General features: G+C 32.6%; 1 protein-coding gene and 1 long non-coding RNA gene across 2 annotated transcripts in view; both read left to right on the top strand.

Annotated features, from left to right (window-relative positions):
• Nucleotides 1-18,762, top strand: part of Rgk3 (Rad, Gem/Kir family member 3) — a gene marked incomplete at its 5' end in the record, with an annotated part of 186,424 nt that extends 167,662 nt beyond the window's left edge. Inside the window, 2 exons of the mRNA XM_088230447.1 lie at nucleotides 11,858-12,047; nucleotides 17,689-18,762. Coding sequence (XP_088086573.1) covers nucleotides 11,858-12,047; nucleotides 17,689-17,966 — 468 coding nt within the window. The remainder of the gene's footprint in view (nucleotides 1-11,857; nucleotides 12,048-17,688) is intronic.
• Nucleotides 18,763-20,306: 1,544 nt separating this feature from the next.
• On the top strand, nucleotides 20,307-22,931 carry LOC148279100 (uncharacterized). Its single transcript, XR_015822983.1, has 2 exons — nucleotides 20,307-21,779; nucleotides 21,827-22,931. It is a non-coding gene; the product is annotated as an uncharacterized LOC148279100 (long non-coding RNA).
• The last annotated feature ends 435 nt before the right edge of the window (nucleotides 22,932-23,366 follow it).

The following is a 23,366-nucleotide window of genomic DNA, read 5'->3' on the forward strand; positions in this document are numbered from 1 at the left end:
ATTTGTATTTGTAGGTTCAGGACTCTGTCGGTATAAGATTTGAAACATAGTCCCCATATTCATCCATATTGAATTATTGAGTCAACTAGCCCCAAGTAAACTAGTCTCAGCACTGGGTATGGTAGGTATGGTTTTAAGTGGTACATGTTAAGTAGGCAAACTCTTAGCTTATTGCAAACTGTTTTTACCTGTTCTTGCCAATTGAAAGTGGAATCTATAATTATAACCAAATACTTATATTTTGATACATGATCTATTTTTGTGCATTTGCAGTCTTGTATATTTTTATGCAAATATTTGTGAGTGTGTGCATATTTATTTATTTATTATATATACGGTCTAAGCCAATTACAACAGTTACATGAAGAAACATAAATGCAAGGAAACTGAACAAAAAGAACATAAAACTATTTAGCAAAGACAAACAAGGGCAAAACAATAATTATATACAATATATTCATAAAAACGAAAGATCTAAGACTTCGAGCTAAACCATGCCAATCCAACTTCATCCCACACTGCTTAGTCGCGAAGAGATCTACGAAAAGCCGGAAGATCTATCCCAAATAATTCCAAGTCGTGTGATGAATTTACAAATCTACACATTCTGGACATTAGGGCATAAAAACCAAAGTTGCTCTTAGAAGATTTTATAAATAGCAGATTTTGACTCCTGGTGACACGGCTGGGAACATGAAAATAAATTGATTGCAACAGAGATGGGACATCACTTTAAGCATTAAGTATTTTGAAAATGCATATAAAGGTCCATTACAGTTCTACGTCTCTCCAATGAAGACAGATTAAGAGATTGCTATATTAATCAATCTTCTTTTGGTCTATTATATGGGGACGTAATGTGTAACTCTTTCATTTTTTTGTATTTATTGTTAGGCTATAATCATGTGACCATCTTAAAACTTGATTAAAATCCGTCTACTTTTTGTAAATATTCAAGATATTGATAAATAAATTAAGAATTAATAAGTAAAAAAGACAAAACTTTTATGCACCCGTCGATACGAACAAAAGTCCATTTGCTGTCAGGTACTTACATAATTTGTGATTTCCATCATATTACGAAGCGCACGGAATCATAAATTAATAGGAATGCGCCAAACAAACAGACCGCATGCATTACTTCAGGAGCCGTATCCCGATAAAACGATAAGAAATTTACCGATATTTGTCGATAAAGTCATCAAAATTTTCCACCCCGCAACTGCACTGTAGGTTCAATTCCTAATATCATAATCATCGTTCCTTTTCCATCATTGCATTGGTGTACCTATAGCAGTGAATCTTGAGCATTTTTATATTACATGAAAGTAATTAACATATTACAACAGAGATGAAAAACATTTAAGAGAAGGTAATATGGAAGTCTAGGCATCTACAGGGCTTATGACCTGTCAATAGCTGATTTAAGTGGCCACTTTACACACTGTGTAACATTCACCATTCTGCCCATATTTGAACATCCAAAGCCCTTTAATTCTTTCATAATCTCTGATGATCATCTCTGAGGGCTATCATAAGCCCTGTAGATGCCTAGACTTCTATATTACCTTCTCTTAAATGTCCTTCATCTCTGTAGTAATATGTTTATATAATCAGCTCCACAGGGAATTGAAACCAGTCTTTGTCTACAAAAATTTAGACAAACTCAAAATATTGTTGACATGAAAGTAAGATGATCAGTCCAGTCCAGAGACTATGAAATATTCTAGTGTGAAAACACCCTTTTGAATAAATATTTGAATCAACCATGTCGGGAATCGAACCCGAGACCTGTTGCGTGGTAGGCAAACGCGATAAACATCACACCACGAGGCCGACAGTTCAATTCCTGATAAGATCGACATCTAATATCGGTTTAGAAGGAGGTTTTACATGGCAAAGTTTTTTTGTCCCTAAACTTGCTCCTGAAGCGATCTAATCATCTTGCCTTCATCTAAGAGATCAAAGTACGCTGCATTTCCTGCATAAATGCAGTGCCCTATGCACCATAGGTACAGATAGTGATATGACGATGATGTTTTGTGATAAACCGTTTATGTATGTTCAATATGTTTTTACGTTTTTCTGTAAATTAAAATTATTTGTGATCGCTGCGTCAAAAAGATCGGTGACCTCTGCAGCTCAATCACAAATAACTATCGACGTGCTTAAAAACATGCTAAGCATTTGAGCGATCACAATGAACAATAATAAACACGCTTAAGTTATTGCAGTCATAAGTCAACTCGTGTGTAATCTCTAAGTCAACGCTCGTGTCGGTTTGTTTTTTGTTTTCCTCGTAAATAAATACAGTTCATTGGCGAAAAATCGGCGTTTACTATAAAAAATAATACAATTTATTGCATTTGCAAAATAGTAAGGAGTATCTAGTACAAAAAATATAATTAAATTACAATTACTATGGTGACTGCTTTTTTTGACATTTGGTTTGCTAACCGCCGGCTGAATACAATAAATAGCGTGATAAATAATAAATAAATTAATAATAATAGCAGTTTTGGAATATTTTCCTTATTTACACCGGTGAAATTCAAATATGCTATTGCGCAGCAGGATTATACGTCGCGAAACGCAAATATTTTGATATTTGATATTAGGTGCTCACGGATGTTGCATTGTGATCACGAATACGATAAACAACCATGGTGAGAAATTGTTATCACGTCGCTTATTAGCACATCGATAGTCATTTGTGATTGAGCTACTAAATTAAAATTGTACTTCAAATAATATTACCTACTACCTTTTACCCGTGGCTTCGCTCACGTGATATTGGGGAGAAATAATTTATGTAAATAATTAGTTTGTCGTTTATCGATAAGAGTTTTTGTTTATTAATGAGAATATTACCGAAGGAATGATATATGTTATCGGGATTGAAAGTAGCTATGTCTGCCAACTATTGCTATAAAAGAAATATGATGATACATTAGTCTATGGTTACGTAGCATCATTGTTCTATTCACAAATCCAAAATCCTACTAGAAAAACAAAACCAAAAGCAAACCAAAATATCCATAGAGAAAGTAAGTCAATTATAGAAATTTAAATAATTAATTGATTATTTTTGACATCCCACTTACCGTCTACTCATTTTCAGGGGCTCAATCACAAATGACTATCGACGTGCTAAGTATTTGAGCGATCACAACGAACAATTATGAACACGCTGAAGTTATCGCGGTCGCGTTGCAAAACGCCAAACGCCTTCAACAATTGTTTAGTTTAATAGCTTTCTCAATTTGATTCAAAACAAATAAATAGCATGATAAATTGTGAACAAAAAAATAAAACTAAATTATTTTACTTACAGTTTAGGAATATTCTCCATATTTACACCGGTAAAATTCAAATATGTGATTGATTATGCGTTGCGAAACGTAAATATTTTGAATTTTGACATTTAATATTAGGTGTTGCCAAGCATCAAGTATGACAATATTAAAAAAATATAATAATCCCGATCGATAACTTTCACGGATGTTTCATTGTGACCGCGCATACGATAAACAACCACGGTGAAAAATTGTTATCACGCCGCTAATTAGCACGTCGATAGTCATTTGTGATTGTGCTGCAGATAATGTTGCTGTTACCATATTTCATATTTTTTTTAGTGTACTTCGGGAAAATTCGGGATAAAACGTACGTAGCTTATTTTACTTCTCACCTTTTCGGCCATCTCTGTGCAAAAAAAAAGTCAGGTCGCTCTATTGAGACGTGAAGGACATATTTTCGCATTTATAATATTAGTATGGAAGATAGAAAGATAACTTAACTCTGCGGTACCACATCAACAAATCATTTTTTTTATGTTCAAATTTCAAAGCAGGTTTTGTGACTACCCGATCGTTTAATCGGATAATTGGTAAATTTATACGTAGTCAGTGTTTGACCACGTCAAAAAGGTTCAAATTCCTTTTGGTACGGAGTAAGACCCAACAATAATAATTATTGAGCCCATTGCAAGTAAATTGAACTGACATTTTAAAGGTGAAGTAAACTCATTGCTAATAATATAACAGAAGTACATTTTTGTAATCAGTATAATCCAAATACCTGTTTTTCCCAATTGTTTATGTACAAAACATCCATGTTAATTCAAAATATTGACAGTTTAGTAAAAAAAGAAAGGCAGAAAGCTCAGAGTTAAAAAAATTCTGCCATTTTGTCAGTTGGTTCACATTAGAGGTGGTAAAAAAATGTAACAGTTGTTTTAAAATAGCTATATAACAATTGAAACAGTCTCATAAAAAAATAACTATTATTTTAAAACCGTTTTTCTTTGGAAATAGCGGAAACTGTTTTTAAATCTTTACAGTAAAAAAACACTTGTCGGGATATTTAATTGGCATGCAGTGTAGCAAAACTGTAGCCATCCCTCCCCTATCTTTTGTGAAATTTTCCAGTAATTGCTTGTACTTTCCAAGACATATGCATGGAGCATATTGATGTACCGTTGTGAGACATGGTGCCTTACCGAAAGATACAAAAAAATACATGAAGCCTTTGAGATGAGGTGCTACAGAAGAATATTAAGCATTTCCTGGAGAGACCACATCACTAATGACGAGGTTCTCAATAGAATCGAAGAAGGGAGGCACCCAATTAAAACCATCTCAGAGAAGCAAGCCTAATGGATAGGCCAAATTATGCGCCATCAGGGTCTCCTGCATGACATAATAGAGGGAATAACAGAGGGGACAAATCGCGGAGGGCGCCTCCGACGGAAGTATTTAGAACAAGTGTGCGAGAATTTGAACCGTGCCTCATATGTTAAGCTGAAGAGGGTTGCAGAGAATAGAGAGTAGTGGAGGACGAGATGCAGGACTTTACTGCAAACCACTCCCTAGAATTTAAACTGCAAAGAATAAAAGCTTGTACTATTTTTTTTCCACACTACTCTAAACTGTTGTTCAGAAACAGTTTAATTTGTGAAACAGTAACTGTTATTGCAACTCCCATAAATAACCAAAACGCGTATCTCTAGTTCACATCATCCGCTACGGGCTCAATTATTAAATCCATTGATAAATAATATTAAAATCTACAAAGTAATAATTAAACTATTTATATTTAAGTCACGCCGCTTTTCGTTAGTCATCTCAGTTCCAGGGATGATCCACATACAGGAAAAATTCTGATAATGACACAAATTTCTAGAAATTTCACTAATTAGCTCACTACTTAATTATCAAACTATGTTTTTTAACATGCATGGCAGAAATCACCCTCGCTTCAGTGGATTTATTTATGAAGGTAAGTCATAACAATATGTGGATGTTGTATACTAAGAATATCGGTAAATCCCGTACCGCCTCTTTGTAATCGAGGGCCCAGGCTTTCAATCCAATAGCCCATTTCACATGATGTATCGTGCCAATCCATCCTGGTGGAATTGGGGTAGATAGAAACTATTTTTTTTCGCTTTATTTCTATTCGCGGGTAAAAATTTTGCTGAAGGAAATCGAGTGGAGATTAGTCGGCCTCATGGTGTACTGGTTCGTGCGGTTACCTGCCAATATAATATTTTCACTCGGGAGAAATATCGGATTTAACATCCTGTACTTATAAAAGAGTTATTTAGTACTCTTTTAGTGCTTACAATAGGGCTAATAATCAATAATTTCATTCATAAATTACATTTGCTGAATTCACTATCACAAAAACAGCAATTTCGTAAGTTGGCAATAAATTTCATCACATGAGTCCAAGAGAAATGAATTTATTTTAATATTCGTAATGACATAGATATAAATAGAAAGACGTGTTTACGAAATTCAACTTTACCTTTCGTATTCCAGACATTGGCAGATGATATTATTTAAAAAAACCCATAAAATTTCGATGTTATTTCGATCGCAAATAAGTTATTTTTGCGATCAATAACTCCAATGTGTCGTATAATCGTCAAGTGCTTCTCCTTCGTGACCACAAGGTCTAATCTGATCCTGACTGCCGCGACAGAAGTTCCAGACAATAAAGGTGCCAGAACCCAGAATAAGGTAGGTAATCGCATTCATTGTATTTAGGGTTCCGTGGCAAAGCGAATAAAGGAAAACGCATTCCGCAAACCAGCATTTCGATCGTTTATCTATTAACAAGCAATTTAATCATATTTCATAATTTGTGCACGAGAAGGTTAAAGGCAGTCAATAAATTTCATAAAACATACTTACCCTTAAGTCTTTAATTTAAAATAAAGACTTTGGCTGGCATACTTAAGCAATTATATATTGTAAGAAAGTTACTCCCTGCGAAATTGATTATCTTGCCCCGAGTAAGTTAGGTGTTCCTTTGAAATTTCTTATCTGCAATATTATTTCTGAGTACGTACGAGTATTAACTCAAATTTCGGGAATTCGCCAAAAGGAATTTTTAGAAACGAAACAAGATTACTTTTATCTCCTTCAAACACTGGGTTATTGAGCCGAAATCAAAATATGGAACAATGATTATTGTAACATTCGGAATTTGCGTAAGAAATCTAATGTAAGTGAGGTTATATTTTGAGTTTGTCCAAATTTTTGTAGACAAGGACTGGATTCAACTCCCTGAGGAGCTGCTTATATTAAAATATTACAACAGAGATGAAGAACATTTAAGAGAAGATAATATGGAAGTCTAGGCATCTACAGGGCTTATGACATGTCAATGGCTGGTTTAAGTGGCCACTTTACACACTGTGTAACATTCACCATTCTGCCTATATTTGAACATCCATATTCCTTCAATTCTTTCATCTGTTGATGTTTGAGAAGTTAAAGAGCTGAAACCTTTATTTATACGGAGTTGAATCCAGTCCTTGTCTACAAAAATTTGGACAAACTCAAAATATTGTTGATAAATTACCTGGTCCATGAAGAAGTATAGAAATTGGAAAAATAATATTTTCAGGCGTTGCCTAGTATGTAGGTGAAATAATTCAATTAGATGAATCTCACCCGCATAAATAAAGGTTTCAGCTCTTTAACTTCACAAACATCAACAGATGAAAGAATTGAAGGAATATGGATGTTCAAATATAGGCAGAATGGTGAATGTTACACAGTGTGTAAAGTGGCCACTTAAACCAGCCATTGACAGGTCATAAGCCCTGAATGTGCCTAGACTTCCATATTACCTTTTCTTAAATGTTCTTCATCTCTGTTGTAATATTTTAACTTGAGATAGTTCAGTTATACTGAAAATTAGATATAAAAAATGTTTTCTTACACGCGGTAAAAATAAAAGCATATAACTGTGCGGCGAAGCTTTTCGGAAATGAATGAAAAAAAATACAAAAATGAACTTCAGCAGAACTCCGTTTATCTGAACCGAAACCATCCGGTTTGCCAAAAATGCAGAAGTTATTAATTTTAATTTAAGGCTGTAGTCTGGTAAAACGGACGCAAAATTAGGAATTCAGCCATTTGAAAACGAATGTAATTAAAAAAAAAAAAAAACATAAATTACCGAAAACGATAAGAGCAGGTCTGAAGGCCATTAAAACGTAAATAGGATGTTGTTATAAATTAAATATTAAAACAAAACTACTTAAAAAAAAAAAAAAAAACAATTCTGTAAAAAAAGGTTTCAAATAAAATATTTCAATAAAATTTTTTTTTAAGTATTACCGGAAGCATAATTTTACGTAGAAATAAAGGAAAATGTCACAAAAATTTACGTGATTTAAAATGCTTGTATTTCTTTTCAAAATAAAAAAATTAAACTTTGGCCACTTTCACGTTCAATTTATTATCTTCAAATTATTACAAAAAAATTAGTTCAATACTGTCTTTGTTGAGATCCCAGATACCTAAGTTTAGTCTAAATTTGAATTGCCGTAATCTGCCGGTCTAAAAGTAATTATATTTTAGTTACATAAAACTTTTAAGTATATTTTTTAACGGAAATACATTAAAAAAAAAAAAAAAATTATCTAATATGTTTTTTTATTGTTGCGCGATTAAAAAAAACATTCGTTTTAAAGTGGCAAAATCGCATGATTTCCTCATTTTCGTGCGTTTTACCAGACTACAGCCTTAATTGTGCAATTAACTTTTCAGTTTTTTAATGTTATTCCGATTCGATTAATTATTTCAAAGCAATGAAATCTGACACTTGTTAATCCGGATACTGGAAGTTTTCCAGTCTATTTTTTGGTTGGCTGGAAGATGTTGATTTTAGCAATAAGTCCGCCAAAGTAGTTAATCTTTGTACTAAATGTTTTTAATAAATAAATAACTCGTGATAGTGTCAAGTTTATTATGTGAGTATAGGTATAAAAGTGAAGTAACGCTAAAATAAAAACAAAAGAAAAGGAAACTTTATATCAAACGAAATAATCTTATAAGAAAATCTTATTTGATGGCAAAAGAACCTACATGTTGTGTTTATGGTCTCATTATCACTCTTTTTCTATGTTTTATTGACAGATGGGTTGGGTTGTGTTGGCTGCCCTCAGACTAGTGACGTGCGAAACCGAATAGTTTATTTTTAATTTCATGGTGCAGATATATTAAAATCTGCTTTCTCATTAAACTCATTTAAGGGTAGTTCTAAATCCTTATATGTAATGGGATTCATTATAATAAATAAGGGTATTAAGCAAACTTAGAAATCTCCACCAATAACGGAAAATTAGTTATTGATGCTAAAATAAACTATACATAAAAACCTACCCACCTAAATAATAGCGTAATTCAAAACCGTCTCTAAATCTTGCAAAAACAGATTTCAATTATACTACTTGACACCGCAAACTTAGCATTCTCCCCTGAGTTAGTGAAGCATAATTAGAAATCTCGCAATAGGGAAGTAACACGTTTTTTTAAAATTACATTTTTAAAGTAATATTGTTAACAAACCTAATCCAAAAAAATGTGTTTTCATATTTTTATGAATCGTATTATCATCGCTATGTATTTTTTAAGTTTGGTAATTTTAAATAACTCCGCACGTGACGTCACAAGTTCTCGTCGGTAACTTCTGCTGACTGGTCTATCATAACCCTCTACAACCACACAACAATAAATAATAGATCATCGGTTCATCCAAGTGAACTTATGAAGTAGTTCATTTTTATTAAAACCTTTTTTTTTCATACATTTTCGAGAAACTTCACAGTAGAATTTTTTTTTTAAATTTATTTATTTATGACAAAATACAAGGTTTTTAACTTTTTATATCCAATTTCCTGTAGCACCGAACTTTCTCATTGCGCCTACAGGTAAATTTTTTTTAGCCTTGTTCACGAACGCGGCGACTTGCCGCGCTTGCAAGGTCACTATGGACTCTACATTTATATTTGAGTTCACCTCGCCCGTACCGCGCTGCAAAACGCTCGCCACTATGGTAAAGCACTCAGCGTACATTTTTTAATACTATACTATATGCCAGTAGTTACACCAACAGTCAGCCTTATATCCTCGCTTGAGTTAGTTTTTGTCCAACAGACCATTTTAAACGAAATTGAGTTAAGTTTACAGGAGTTCTAAATAAAAAATATTCAAATTTAAAAACTCTATTTTTAAAATTGACGAGTTTTGTCTTAAGTAGTGGTCATTATTTATGCTTATTACGTATAAAAAACTTTAAAGCTCTATTTCTGCAGATTTGTATTTTGGTATTTTGGACAAAAAGAACTGAAGCGACGATATGCCTATTTCGCGCCCTTAAAAAAAACAAGACGAATGATTTATGTTCACCATTATTTTTTCTGAGCAATTTACACTTTGTAGCATATGTTCATGCTGTAGCATTTCAAATATCCATTGACTATAAGATTACAAAATAAATAACAAATAATTAATATTTGATAAATATATATCAATTGAAGTAAACTAATAATCCAATGATTCGATTATGAAATATGAACCGTCGCCTCACTATCTCACGAACTTTTGCTCCTTTATAAATTGATTCACTCCACCCTTCTAAGAGCAAATTAACGTCTTTATCTTCACTTTCGTCCTTTATCGACCCTCCGCCCTTCGTATTGTTTGTTTTATGTGTAGCAATCTGAAGATTCAACATTGAAAGCGATGTAATAAAAAGATAAATTAATTATCCTTCGCTGTTCACTCACACTTTAAACAAACATTTATTTTACTTAAGAAACAAATAAAAACCTACCATTCATTATAATCGAAATAACGGGTTATTGGTTGTATACATACATTGGCAATATGGAGAATGTTACACAGTGTGTAACATTCTCCAAGTTATAAACCCTCTAATAGGTCATAAACCCTGACGTTGCCTAGACTTCCAAATTTCCGTCTCTAAAATGTTCTCGAAAACGCTGTAATCGAAGCACTAATGTAAAGCCTTAAGTTCTGTTGGGCGCGAATAGGAAAAAAGTGATGAATTTGGAACAATTGTTGATAAACATTTTAAATGGACAGAACACATCTTTATATATATAATTCCTCTGTACGTGTGATGTCACCGTACTCCTCTGCAGGCTGATTTACGTGCGGTTTTCAGAGAAATATAGATCTTTGCGCTGTGCGTGTTCGTAGACATTAAAATCTTCAATCTAATATGTAAAAAATAAGTAAGGAGCATAAATGTTTCATTCATCGATCTACCAGGGTTGTATTCGAGGAGAATGCATTTACAAAAAATGGAAAGAGGTTGTTTTTTTGTGTGTATAAAAAAATAGTTTTTGAATGTTTACAAACAGCATTTGTTTTTTGTGGATCTCAATCAGATTCTTTCCTTAAATTCCTTATAATTTCTACCCGTTTATTTCATTTTACTGGATTTTTAGTAATACTTAAATAATATTCAGTTCAATACTGTTTGTGAGAAGACCGGAGTTTGACGTTCGCAAAAAGAATACCATATTTAAAAAAATATTTATTTTATGTTTTGGAATTCAACCATAAACAAGTACCTAGGTACCTATTTGAATTCAATATTTTTTTAATATTATAATTTTTAGTTTTGGAATTCAATCATAAACAAGTTCCTAGGTACCTACTTATCAATTAAAAGTCTTTTGCCAACGTTCGGGCAGGACAACGTCTGTCGGGTCCGCTAGTAAAATATATAACACAAAAAATTAGAAAACTTTTCCATATCTTCAAGTCGATACGTAACATCTTATCCCTAATTAAATTTTATTTTATGTAACTCAATTATAACTTATGGCATAATAGGATGGGGAGGCACTAATAAATCGACATTAAAACCGCTCAAATCTACTGAAAAATCAATAGTAAAAATAATTTTTAAAAAGCCCTTTTGGCACCCCAGCGTCAAGTTATTTGAGGAATTTGAGATCTTAGATATAAGGCAATTATATATTTTTAGAATAAAAATGTTTGTGAAAGTAAATTATTCCATCAAATCCCAAAAGGAACACTCCCACACTACCAGATGTCAAACTAGATGATGGGTCATGGGGCCTACCACAAACTCTGAATTCGGCCAAAGAAATTTCAGGTTTCTGGGCCCCAAAATATTTAATATGTACCCAAACATTGCAACACCATGACCCTAATTCAATTAAATAAATTTGTAAAAAAAATGGTTACTAGATTTAGGTAGAGAAAAATCGGAAATTTACTCAAAAACATTCTTAAATAATAAACGTTATATTTAAATATTGTAAAACTCTATAATAAATCAACAAGTAGGTAGTCAAGTTATTGTTTATTTTTGCATAAAAATGTCTGCCTTAAAACAGGTTGTACCTAGTTAGGCAGACTAGACATAATCCAGAGAAATGTATTACCTAAGTATGTACATATATATGTATTAGATAAAGAAATTGTATTTTTTTGTTAATAAACGATGATTATTTTGATTATAATTATACTAAAAGTGTTTTTTCTATTATTTTCAGGAGGAAATTGATCGCATGGACCCGCCAGACGCCTTTTTGCTGATATACTCAGTCGTGGACAAAGCATCCTTCCAGAAAGCGGAGCAGGAACTCAGCAGACTGCACGACGCGGAGCTGTTGCGGACCAGGCCGGCGCTGCTCGTGGCCAACAAGATCGACATGGCCAGGAGTCGCACCGTCTCCTCGCAAGGTAAAGTCAAAGGGGAAGACATAATACTGTTTACCGTGAAATCTCGACTATAATACGCGCTCGTGCAATACGCATCATTCCCTGTCCGCACCTAATAGTCCTTAGAGCACTGCATTGGTACACCAATTGCAGGTAAGATGATCAATCTTATACTTCAGATGCCATTCTAGTGCAAAAACACCTTTTTCAATCAATATTTCGTGTCAACCATGTTGGGAAATATTTCCATATAACGGACCTAAACTATGGAACCTAATACCGTGTGTTTGGAAATCTGAAAAATCGAGGAAGTTCAAAGGTTTTTTTTATTTGTTATTAGACTATTAAACCATGCCGAAAATTGTTTAAAAATTTTGTGTGCCGCATTATCAGCGCTATGATTTTTCAAAGTTTTGCATTTTTTAAAACGTGTTACGTCTCAAGCTCTCTTCCGCTTCTTCTCGGTCAGTTCTACCGATTGGTATATTGAGTTACCGCCAATCGGAAATCTTTTACATCTCTCCTCTTATTATCGGTTGATTCATAAGAACTAGTGACGTCGTTCATTTAAAGGTTTCAGCTCTTTTACTTCACAAAATTCAACAGATGGAAGAGTTGAGGAAATGTGGATGTTCAAACATGGGCAGAATGGTTAATGTTACACAGTGTGTAAAGTGGCCACTTAAACCAGCCAATGATAGGTCATAAGCCCTGTAAATGCCTAGACTTCCATATTCCCTTCTCAAAAATTTTTTCCCTCACTGTTGAAATAAATTTAAATATGAACAACTCCCTAGGGAGGAAATCCAGCCAGTCTGCAAGCATTTGGACATAATCAAACATTGTTGAATTAATTAATAAATTGATCACTTTATAAAGTAATATTTGAACGGTTGGGATTCTTCTATCGGAAAGTTTTCAAAGATTTGCTAAAGATAACAATTGATTATAATTAAATAAAGCAGCTGGAATATGTCGTTCAAAATTAATAAATTTCAGAAATTTCTTCTGGACGCGCTCAAGTGAATCAGAATTGAACCAGAGACCCCTTGCATTGTAGGCATACGCGCTGACCACTACACCAAAAGGCCAACAAAACAAAAACAAATAGACAACGAATGAAATATTTCCTACCATACTGGGGACAACAAAATATATTTTTTATGTATTTTTTTGAGCAGTGAGCTCGCGAGTGAAAAAACAAAACGGTAAAATGAAAGAAAATATTGACAACATGAATGGGTTAAATTAGCGCGGTAAGTGGATGACGAGTGGACTGTATAGTACACTGTGGTATGTCAAAATGGCGCATTTTGCGGGAGAGCAAAAACAGACTTTTTAAATTTATATAATGCCCAGTGTTTTTGTGGTATTTGCTAATTTAGCTGTTAAAATATGGGAAGAACGCTTTAGCATCATAGTAGGGAAATATCGCGTACTAGGAATACCGATAAAAATGTGTGAAATGAATTTAGAAAAATTAATTGTATTTTCAAAATCAATGTTGTGGAGAAATTGACTTAAATACATAACTTTTTTTTTTTTTTTAATTTAAATCTTAAAGTAGGGCACACATATCATACATATTGTTATGTGTGTTCTAATAATAACATTGCAAATATATTTAATTTATAAATTGTTTATCACATATGTCTTGACCATTATTTTAAATTTTGATATGTTTTTTTCTTCATAAATATTTTTTTCCATTTCGTAATACTTTTTAATTGCTTTAAATAAAATCGAATTTTGTGACTTTGCCTTTTTCCTAAATGGAAGTCTAATTTTGTTCTTTTCTCTAGTATTGTGATCGTGTTCATGCTGGTTCCGATCAATTTTTTTCCAAAATTCTGTTTTTTTATTAGAGTTTATAATTTTATGAACAAATATCATTGTATTGTAAAATATTCTTTGTTTATATGTTAATAATTTCATTTCATTTACCATCGACTTTACCCTCGTATATCTGTTTTTTTTCAAAATGATTCTAAAGGCTTTATTTTGTAATACAGTTAGTTTATCTATGTTTTCTTTGTTTGATAAAAATAAAATGCTACTACAGTAGTTAACGTGTGGTTCAATAATTGCTTTGTAAATAGTTTTGCAGGAGTCCTTATCAATAAATCTTCTGATCCTTCCCAAAATTGATATTTTTTTTGCAATCTTATTTATTACCATCTTAGCGTTTTGGTGAAATGTAAGTTTTGAATCCAACATTACACCTAAATCAAATTGTTAAAAAATACGTCTCTATCAAAATGCGACATGTTCGGCCTTGATAATTGTGACGTGACGTCAAGATTCGTGAAAATGTTCTATTAAAATATAAAACGGTCATAAACAAAGTTCAAAATTTAGCCGAATCGTAGCGTATTAGGGGTGTGGCCAATACTACTTGACTATTTTCGCGGAAATTTAAAAATATTTTATTGCGTTATTTATAAACGTTAAATTATAAAAATATTTTTTTGCTAGAATAAAAAAATATTCATATGCTACTAATAAGTACCTACACATTTTTTTAAAATGATAGTATTTCATAGACTCTTAATAATTAAAAATTATAAAAATATTCTCGGTTATTTATTTGTGGTGGTTATAAGGTGGTTCGATTTTATAACTAATATTGAAGTCCGAGAACGGACGCAGCAGCCTCCTATAACGAGCGTCTTGAGCTGAACCTGGCTTGGTCACATGCTGCGCATGCCTCAGGAGAACCTAAACCCAAGTTGCCTCTTCTTTAAAACTGCGGGCTCACGCCGTCCTGGAAGGCCGTCGATGACGATATTTCGACTTTATTCGACGGAACTAAGGGGCGCTGGATTGACGTGGGAGGAGGCGAAAGTATTGGCTGGTGATAGGGTCTCCTGGAGGCAACTGGTGATGCCCACATACTCCGCTTAGGAGTGGATGTGGAAAAGGAGAAGAAGATTTATTTAAAAGGGTATTTTTACACTAGAATATTTCATAATCCCTGGGCTGGTACCTAAAGCGTAAGACTAAAATACGTTTCGATTGTTGTACCAACGCAGTGCCCTGTGCACCATTAGGTGCTGAAAGAGAATGACGATGATGATAATTGATATTTTACCTAATTAATTTTAAAGGTCTCGATCAGCACCTATATTTCGTTTAAAAAAATCCTAGAGATACGTGAGTGTTTTCCCAAGAGAAAAAAACTGTTGTAAAACTGCATTCATAACTCAAACAAACAAACGAACCATCACGCCATTTAATTGTCCTTGTGGGGTTTCTCGTCCATTCCTTGTACGCAGAGAGGATAGAACGCCAAATCGCGGGGTAGTTACTACAACTAGGTAACTTCAGAATCGGCATTTGTGAGTTACCCACTAAAAACGCATTTTTTAACCTATCCATGAATGCTACTAAAAGACAAATCATCCATTCAAATCATAAAAATAAGATTTTAATGAATCACAACTGGTCTATTCGTAGCATTCACGGAGGAAGATACAAATGTATGTTTTTAGTGGGTAACAATAAAACGCTGATTTTTGACTTTCCATGCAGATCTCGCTTACTCTACGTTCATACAAGAGCGTGTGGTAAAGTTTTCGATTAGGGAAGCATTCATTTGGTAGTAGGTACATACATAGGTAAAATTTGTGCCAACTACTAACACAGAAATTCAAATTAAGTGCTTTGAAATAAACTATAAAGCAATTTTATGCCATAATTTAAGCATAAAAGAGTTATATATTAAAATTTAATATTATAATGCCATCGTGTCAGCCGATTTAAATACTATTTTTTTTATAAAACCGTCGCAATACATGGAAAATGAACCTGGATGTGTTTGTTAGGACTGGTTCCACAGATATTAAAGATCTCTATTTGCGCATGCGTGGACTTGCAAAATTCTGTACTGACGGACGTTCCGTCCTAAAGGAACTAAAGCACTTGCATAGTTCCATAATCCAGAATCAGACAAAGCGCGCTGCATTTTATACCAGTTCCGGCATAACTGCGCGGTCGAAAGGTTGTGTGTGGGGTTGTCGCAATTTTTTTGACATTATTGATGAATGAACATCGATCCCTTCTCAGATGGCTTCGATTAAAACAACAAACCAATAATAAAATATTTCTTGTAGATAACTGCTATAAAGCAGACTTTATTGAATAAAAAGAAAATCGATACTGATTGTTTAAATGTCAAATTTTTGGGGAAGCGTTGGTTCCATCCATATGGACGGACCGCGCATGGTTCATGCATATTCTCATGCACGAGCGCCAATTATCCTACTTTTCACGTGTCCATCTTCAAGTATTCGTTGGATTTGGTCATGCCACATGTTTTTCAGTCTTCCTTGATTTCTCCACCCGTCTACATTCGCATCGTGAATCTTTTTACCCGTTCTTTCGCTGTCCATTCGCTTTGCGTGTCCAAACCAATGCAGAACTCCTTTCTTGATGTTATCGATAATGCTTATCTCAGCCTTACATAATGTACGGATCTCGACATTTATGCATATATCGTATAAACAAAAACTGTGTGTTCAAGTCAAACTATGTTTTTTATTTTATAAATAGTTTGACTTGGCCACACTGAGTTCGCATTTCGACAGCATTCAGCCTACTTTCATCCCAATTCCATACTTAACTCAAAACAGACAAATTTAGACTTACGACGGAGTACCTACTATTGGGGGTGAGATATTATGATTCACAGTTCCATGAAATATTACTTTACAAAACAAATTTGAGGTTATGTCAGTTCTCTGTACAAACGCCATTTGTTTACAAAGCCGACCAAATTTGGTCTAATTAAGAAATAGCGCCATCGTTACCGCATTCAGAAACATAAAAATACATTGAAGAAGTTCAGTGCTATAGGAAATTGGATATAAAAATATTTTAGTACACGCGGTAAAAATTAGAGCATTTAATTGTAGGAGAAGAAGGTGACATACTTGATTTTTTATTTTTCAAAAACTTTAATGATATTAAAACAACTAGTAATCGACTATCGTAAACTGTTTTACTAAAAAAAACTAATTAAAACACTATTTTTTAACTCAAGTAATGACAGGTCAAAAGCCCTGTAGATGCCTAGACTTCTATATTCCCTTCTATAAAATGTTCTCCGTCTCTGTTATATGTTAAAGTAATTTCCTCTTAAAAAAAACCATCGCACCTAATCCCAGGGATGAGATGGCATACTCAATTCATTTTATTTTGGGATAAAATGCTATTATTATTATAACACTGTTTTTTTTAAAGGAAAAAGAGAAATACTTGTACATCATAATCGAGGCCCTGGGCCCCGTTTACAATGGGAAGTTAACAGAGTTATCTTCGACTGTCTATAAAGAAAAAACGATATTTGTGTACGAAAATGAGTATATTTGCATAAACATTTAAAGTATCTTCATCAGTAACTTAAAATTGAACACATTTAAAAGAAAAAAAGTATGCATATTCTGCTTTTCATACCGAAAACTTAATTTTACTTTGGATATAAAATTGAAAATAAATGTTAGCTTCCCATTGTAATCGGGGCCCTGGCGTCCATTTTGTTTCTCCTATATTGCCATGTATCACTGATTGCTGCTGTATTGTTATGTTTTTACTAAACTTGGAGGAAATCAACTGTCAGTTGATAAATGAATACAAGTACAAATATTACTTTATCTTTTTTCAGATGGAAAGTGCCTCGCTTGCACATACAGAGCGAAGTTCATTGAAATATCGGTCGGGATCAACCACAATGTGGACGAACTCCTCGTCGGAATATTCAATCAAATAAGACTCAAATTAGAATATGCAGCAGCGTTGGGTTCCCGGGAGGGCTCTCCGGCCCAGTGGTACAAATCCAGGGGAGTCGTCAGAGCGAGTATGAAAGCCAGACAGATGCTGACGTGGATGTTCGGAAAGGAAGATAGCAAATTCAAGAACTGTGAAAACCTGAATGTCTTGTAAATTTGAAATGGTTATCACATAGCGTTACTTTTGTTTGTAATATTATTGATAGGTGTACTGTTTGCGGTGACTTGTATATCAAAATAGAACATAAATGTGATATCAAAAGAGACATCAGAAAACTATTGACGTACAATAAATAGACATGTTTTCTGTACTATCTCCATCTCAGATTTGACAAATAGTTGCCATCAAACATTCGAAATAAAGAGGCGAATCGCGATATATGTGCAAACATTAGTGTGAGAAAAGGATAAACATTTTTTAATTATCAAACATTGGTTGTCTATAAAAGTCCTCTGGGAGACTGTAGAATTTTATTTATAATACGTTGTTAATTCAAATAGTATTTTTAATTAATTTGTTCTATGCTAATATGCTTCAGACAGATTTTGAGAAAATATCTGTACCTTAAAGCGGAAATGCTGGAAGTCACATTTAGTAAATTGTTCAGAAGAGCAGTTTGAAGTTGTAAAACTGTTTCAAATGTATCTCTCGAAGTAAAAACACTTTTGATAAGAATATTAAAGAAAAAACATTCAAAATATGGACTATCAAATAACTATGGGACTTCAATTCTAACCGGCTCGCGCCCTAATTCCTCCTCAGACTTCATTATAAAAAGTCATGTAGAACATTGAATGAAAAACAATGTATTTATAAAATTTTCTTTAGGCAAAAACATTAAATTACGTGCCATTAATTCTTTATGAAAATAACAGGTAAATATAAATTTAATGACATGATATTAATAGCAGTAAAACAGTAATTAAAAGTAAAGAGTATGTGAAAAAAAGCAATGTAAAATAGTGAAATTAACGGCAAGAGAAATGACATAATGGTTAAGTATGGTTGATTATGACAATAAGACTTAATCTTGTGCGAAATCCCTCGCTGCGTCGCGTCAAGGATAGTTGGTTATAAAAATTGTGGAATTTATTCGGTACCCACTGATTTAATACCAGCAAACCGTTGAATTTTGCTGAAAGCAGAGTATTATTACTGCACTACCGGTGTTTTAGAACAAACTATTTCAGTAGTGGTATACCGGAGGACTCCAATGTTTTGAGCATCAATAGAATCTGAATATATGAACAAAATGACATTCATAACTCAGTTTTGCAAAAAATGTGACTTTCAGCTTTAAGGTACAGATATACTTATTATACCTGTATAGGTAAAATCAAAAAAAAAAGGTAAAATGGATATTTTTTGTTAGTTTTTATTTATGTATAACTCATTACCATAAGTGACAATCAAATTGCGAAAAACGTACTAAAAAATATAACTTATTCATTAAATTATATTGTATTTCCGAGTGAAATTAAATACCTGTTCTGTTTTTCACAGTTCGCCCGTCTAATGGAAATACGATGCATCTACAGATGCATCGTTTTATGAGGCTTCCTAGCTAATAATTGGCAACTTGTAACTACAGGAAAATTCTGATTTAAAGGCGAATTTCAGTTCGGCCTTTTTAGAGATGTATCTTTTTGCCATAAGATGGGTTGCAGTGTGAAAAAAATAACATTATTAAAGCGTTTTTTCTTCACACATAACATTTTCTACGTAGCGTCACGTCTGATCACGACGAAAGTCCGTTAGAATATGAAGACGCGGAAGGTAATTAATTACCCACGAATTTAAATGCAATCTACTGCGTACTTGTAACATGTCTATTTAGTTATACGTTATTTCAAACAACTATTTTATTTGGTATCGCAACCAAAAATTATTACATTTTAAATTTAATTTATCTCATTATGCATTTTCATTTTATGTGTTCCTTTAAGCATAGATAATACTGTCAATGATTTGTAAAATGAATTCTTAAAGCCAAGTACAGGTAAACGTCGTGTTACGCCGGGGTTTTGTTCCGAGAGACACCGGCGTAAAAAAAATCGGCTTAAAATGAACACAATTATAATGGAAGATATAAGGTTAGGTTCCGTGTCAAAATTCTAAGAACAATCTAACATGTCTATTTAATATATATCCTATATATATTCCAAATAAATTATAAATGTATTTAATAAATACAGTTTTAATTCGTACACAAAATAAATAATAATCTCTTGATATAAATAATGTTTTTTTTTATAATAAATACGAACTCACCAGTTTGTCCAAGCAAAAAAAAGCTTCCAATTTCATTTTTTTTTTTTTACATATTTACATATTTATTACAGCAATATATATACAAGTAATTATTTATACAACAAATTAATTCAGTAGTAAAAGTAAACATACATATTTTTTATTTTTGCTGTTGGTTCATCTAAACTGCCTAACTAGGGATAGCTTCCCCGTTCTAAGGCAGTAAATTATGTATTTTATAATGATATTTAAAAGTATTTACAGTTTTATCATAATGTGTGCTTTTTCAGTCTTAAAGGTAAACAATGAATATCCAGAGAAAACATAAATAATACCAAAATCTCTATATCCTAAGTCCCAAGTCATTACTAGTAAAACAAGCAACCAGCTTACGTCCTTCTACATCGGACAACAAATTCTCTGACTCCCTCCGACCAATATGGATTAAGAATGCAGTCAACACCTTCCTCAGCCTGGCAACCCCACCACATTTCCACGAAACTGGGATAAGGTTATATACCCTCGGGCCTATATAATATTGCTGCCTTTGAGCCAAAAAAGTATTGACTCCTCTCTGTAGAATCAGATCCTTATTGGGGTGTCTAGTATTATGAACATGACAAACCCTTGCGTATTTTTCCCTGTTGAGATGTGTGACCGCTACTGACCTCAATATATACTGTTGACGAATATCCAGCACTTTAAATTCTATGAAGAGCGAATCACTCGGGTAACGGTATGGTTTTTTTAATATAACTCTTAACACTGATTTTTGAGCTATAGCTGCTGAAGCCATAGTCGTTTTAGTGCAGCTTCCCCAGCCAATCAGACCATACGTCAGTATTGAATTTACCAATCCATAATACAATGCTTTGATTGCTGCTTCCTTTCTTGCAAAATCATAGCATAAACTACAAATATTTTACTAAATGTTATCAAATATTTGTATATAACCACTTACCGACTTTTCTATGTCTACCGGTTTCGAGACGCACCCGTCTCTTCGTCAGGACACCTATTAAACTAACAACGTTTCGTAAGTTCGTTTGTTCGTCCATATGTCCGTCTTACTCTAACCCAATCAAAATTGTATTTTGCTCTCGTTCGTTTCCATACGATACGAATGAATTTACGAAACTAATAAATTTACGAAACGAATTGGGTACGGAATCTGGGCGCCTGTTCTTCTTCAGAAAGCTCGTCTCCTATTGGTCCCACGCGTATCGCATGATTAGGACACATCCATAATAAGATAAAATGTCATTTTTGCCAAAATTACAGATTGGCGGTAATGCACGCCAACCGACGATATATTTTTTGTTTTTATCTTTATTGCACTCAAATAGTGAGTATTCTTGTAAATAGCTTTTTGAGTATGTCTATGTATGGATGTCTACTTTGCTGTTTATTTTCACAAAATATGGACAACTAAGTGCCAAAAAATATTTAGGTATTATTATCGACATTATCTAAAATATTTTATTTCTTAAGGTGATTTAAAAATGAAAATATGAAACTTATTATTCATAGATGGCCTTTTATATTTTTTTATTGAAAAATGCAATTTTCACATTTATTTTCAATGGAAATTTTACAAAACTTGGTTTGCGGAAACTTCACACTATATCGATTGTTACAAATACCATAACAATATAATTTAGGTCCTTTTCACAAAATGGTGTACAAAACAAAAAATAACTTATCTTGAAAAAGGACGTAAATTATATTTTTATGATATTTGTTACAATCAATATAGTGCAAAGTTTCCGCAAACCAAGTTTTGTAAAACTTCCATTAAAAATAAACGTAAAAAAGTTATTTTACAAAAAAATATATAAAAGCGCCATCTATGAATAATTAGTTTCATGTTTTCGTTTAGAATCACCTTAACAGTTTATTTAAATAATCTGCCATTAAATTAACATCTTTTTTTTTAAAATCATATCCTCGCCTCAAATAAAAACTGCTTGTATCCAAAATAACAACTGAGTACATCTAATCAAATCATTGAAAAGGGGCGAAGAAATCCAGATAGTAGCAATATCTTCTATTGCGACATTAGTGCCACAATCAAGATTCTTCCAAATCATTTTCTACTCTATGATAATGATAATTAACGATGATTAACCCAAATATTCCAATTTTGGGGGTCAGTTGTAAATAACTCACTATTACAAAATGGTTCAAAACTCTGATCCGTGAATTTGTGTCCGAGTCCAAATCAACCCTCTAGAAATCACAACTGGTCTCAAATAATATCAGTACTAAAACAGGGCTTAAAGTAGTAGTAGGTTATTTATATTTATATAAAATTGGTCAAAATTAAATTATATCATTTCTAAAGATAGATAAAGATTATTTTAGGCCATCTTTGGCACTAAAGACATCAATTTTACAAATACAACTCTTATATTAAAGTGATAAGCAAGTTGATACTCTATCTTTGAGGTTCTGGGTTTATTTATTTACTTAATATTTAACCAGAATACATTATATAATAGATTAAATAATGTATTTCTCAATGGAAGAAACCCGTGCCGAAGAATACATTCATCTCATTTGATACAAGAGTAGAAAAAATAGCATAAGAATGCTAGTTTGGGCCCAAATATTAATGATAGAACATGCAGTTTATGCATCTTGAGTTCATTCACATTATTTGACTTCACCAGCATTCTTAAATTATTTATTTAACTCTATTGGATCATCCTTACTGTGTATTGAAAATAATTTTAATTATTTTGTGTAGTTTTACTTACAACAGTTATAAATAGTGACATACCAATATATTATATATATAGATACTTATACTTGGCAAGAAATCTACAACATTAGCAAAACTAAAGCTCTGACATTCAAAAAAGAAAAGCAAATTTTCTCTAAAATTTCTTCTAAAAAAAAAAAAGATTTCTAAATATCTTGTGAAATAATAAAATGATATACTTAGTATAACAAATGCCCCCCATCTATAGTTTAATAAAAAACATGCAACCCTTGTATACTCCTAATTACATAACAAATAAATGTTTGTCTCGCTTGATATGTTAGGTATTACAATTTATATTTAAAATTATATAAATATTAATTAAGGTGCTCTAGTTGTACTGAAGTTAAGTAAATGTTCAGTATTAGTGGAAAACGGTAGATATTTTAAAGATTAGATTACTTTTATATAAAATATTTTCATGTGTGTATTTACTGTATGGTTGGTGTTTCAATAACTTATTAAAAACTATTATTTAATGTACACAACTTTATGTTGTACCTATTTAAAAAAAAAATTTGGTCTATACAAATAAACAT

The sequence above is a fragment of the Micrasema longulum genome, unplaced genomic scaffold (assembly GCF_059751315.1).
Source record: "Micrasema longulum isolate JH-2025_06_02 unplaced genomic scaffold, ASM5975131v1 h1tg000768l, whole genome shotgun sequence".
Classification (NCBI taxonomy): Eukaryota; Metazoa; Arthropoda; class Insecta; order Trichoptera; family Brachycentridae; genus Micrasema; species Micrasema longulum.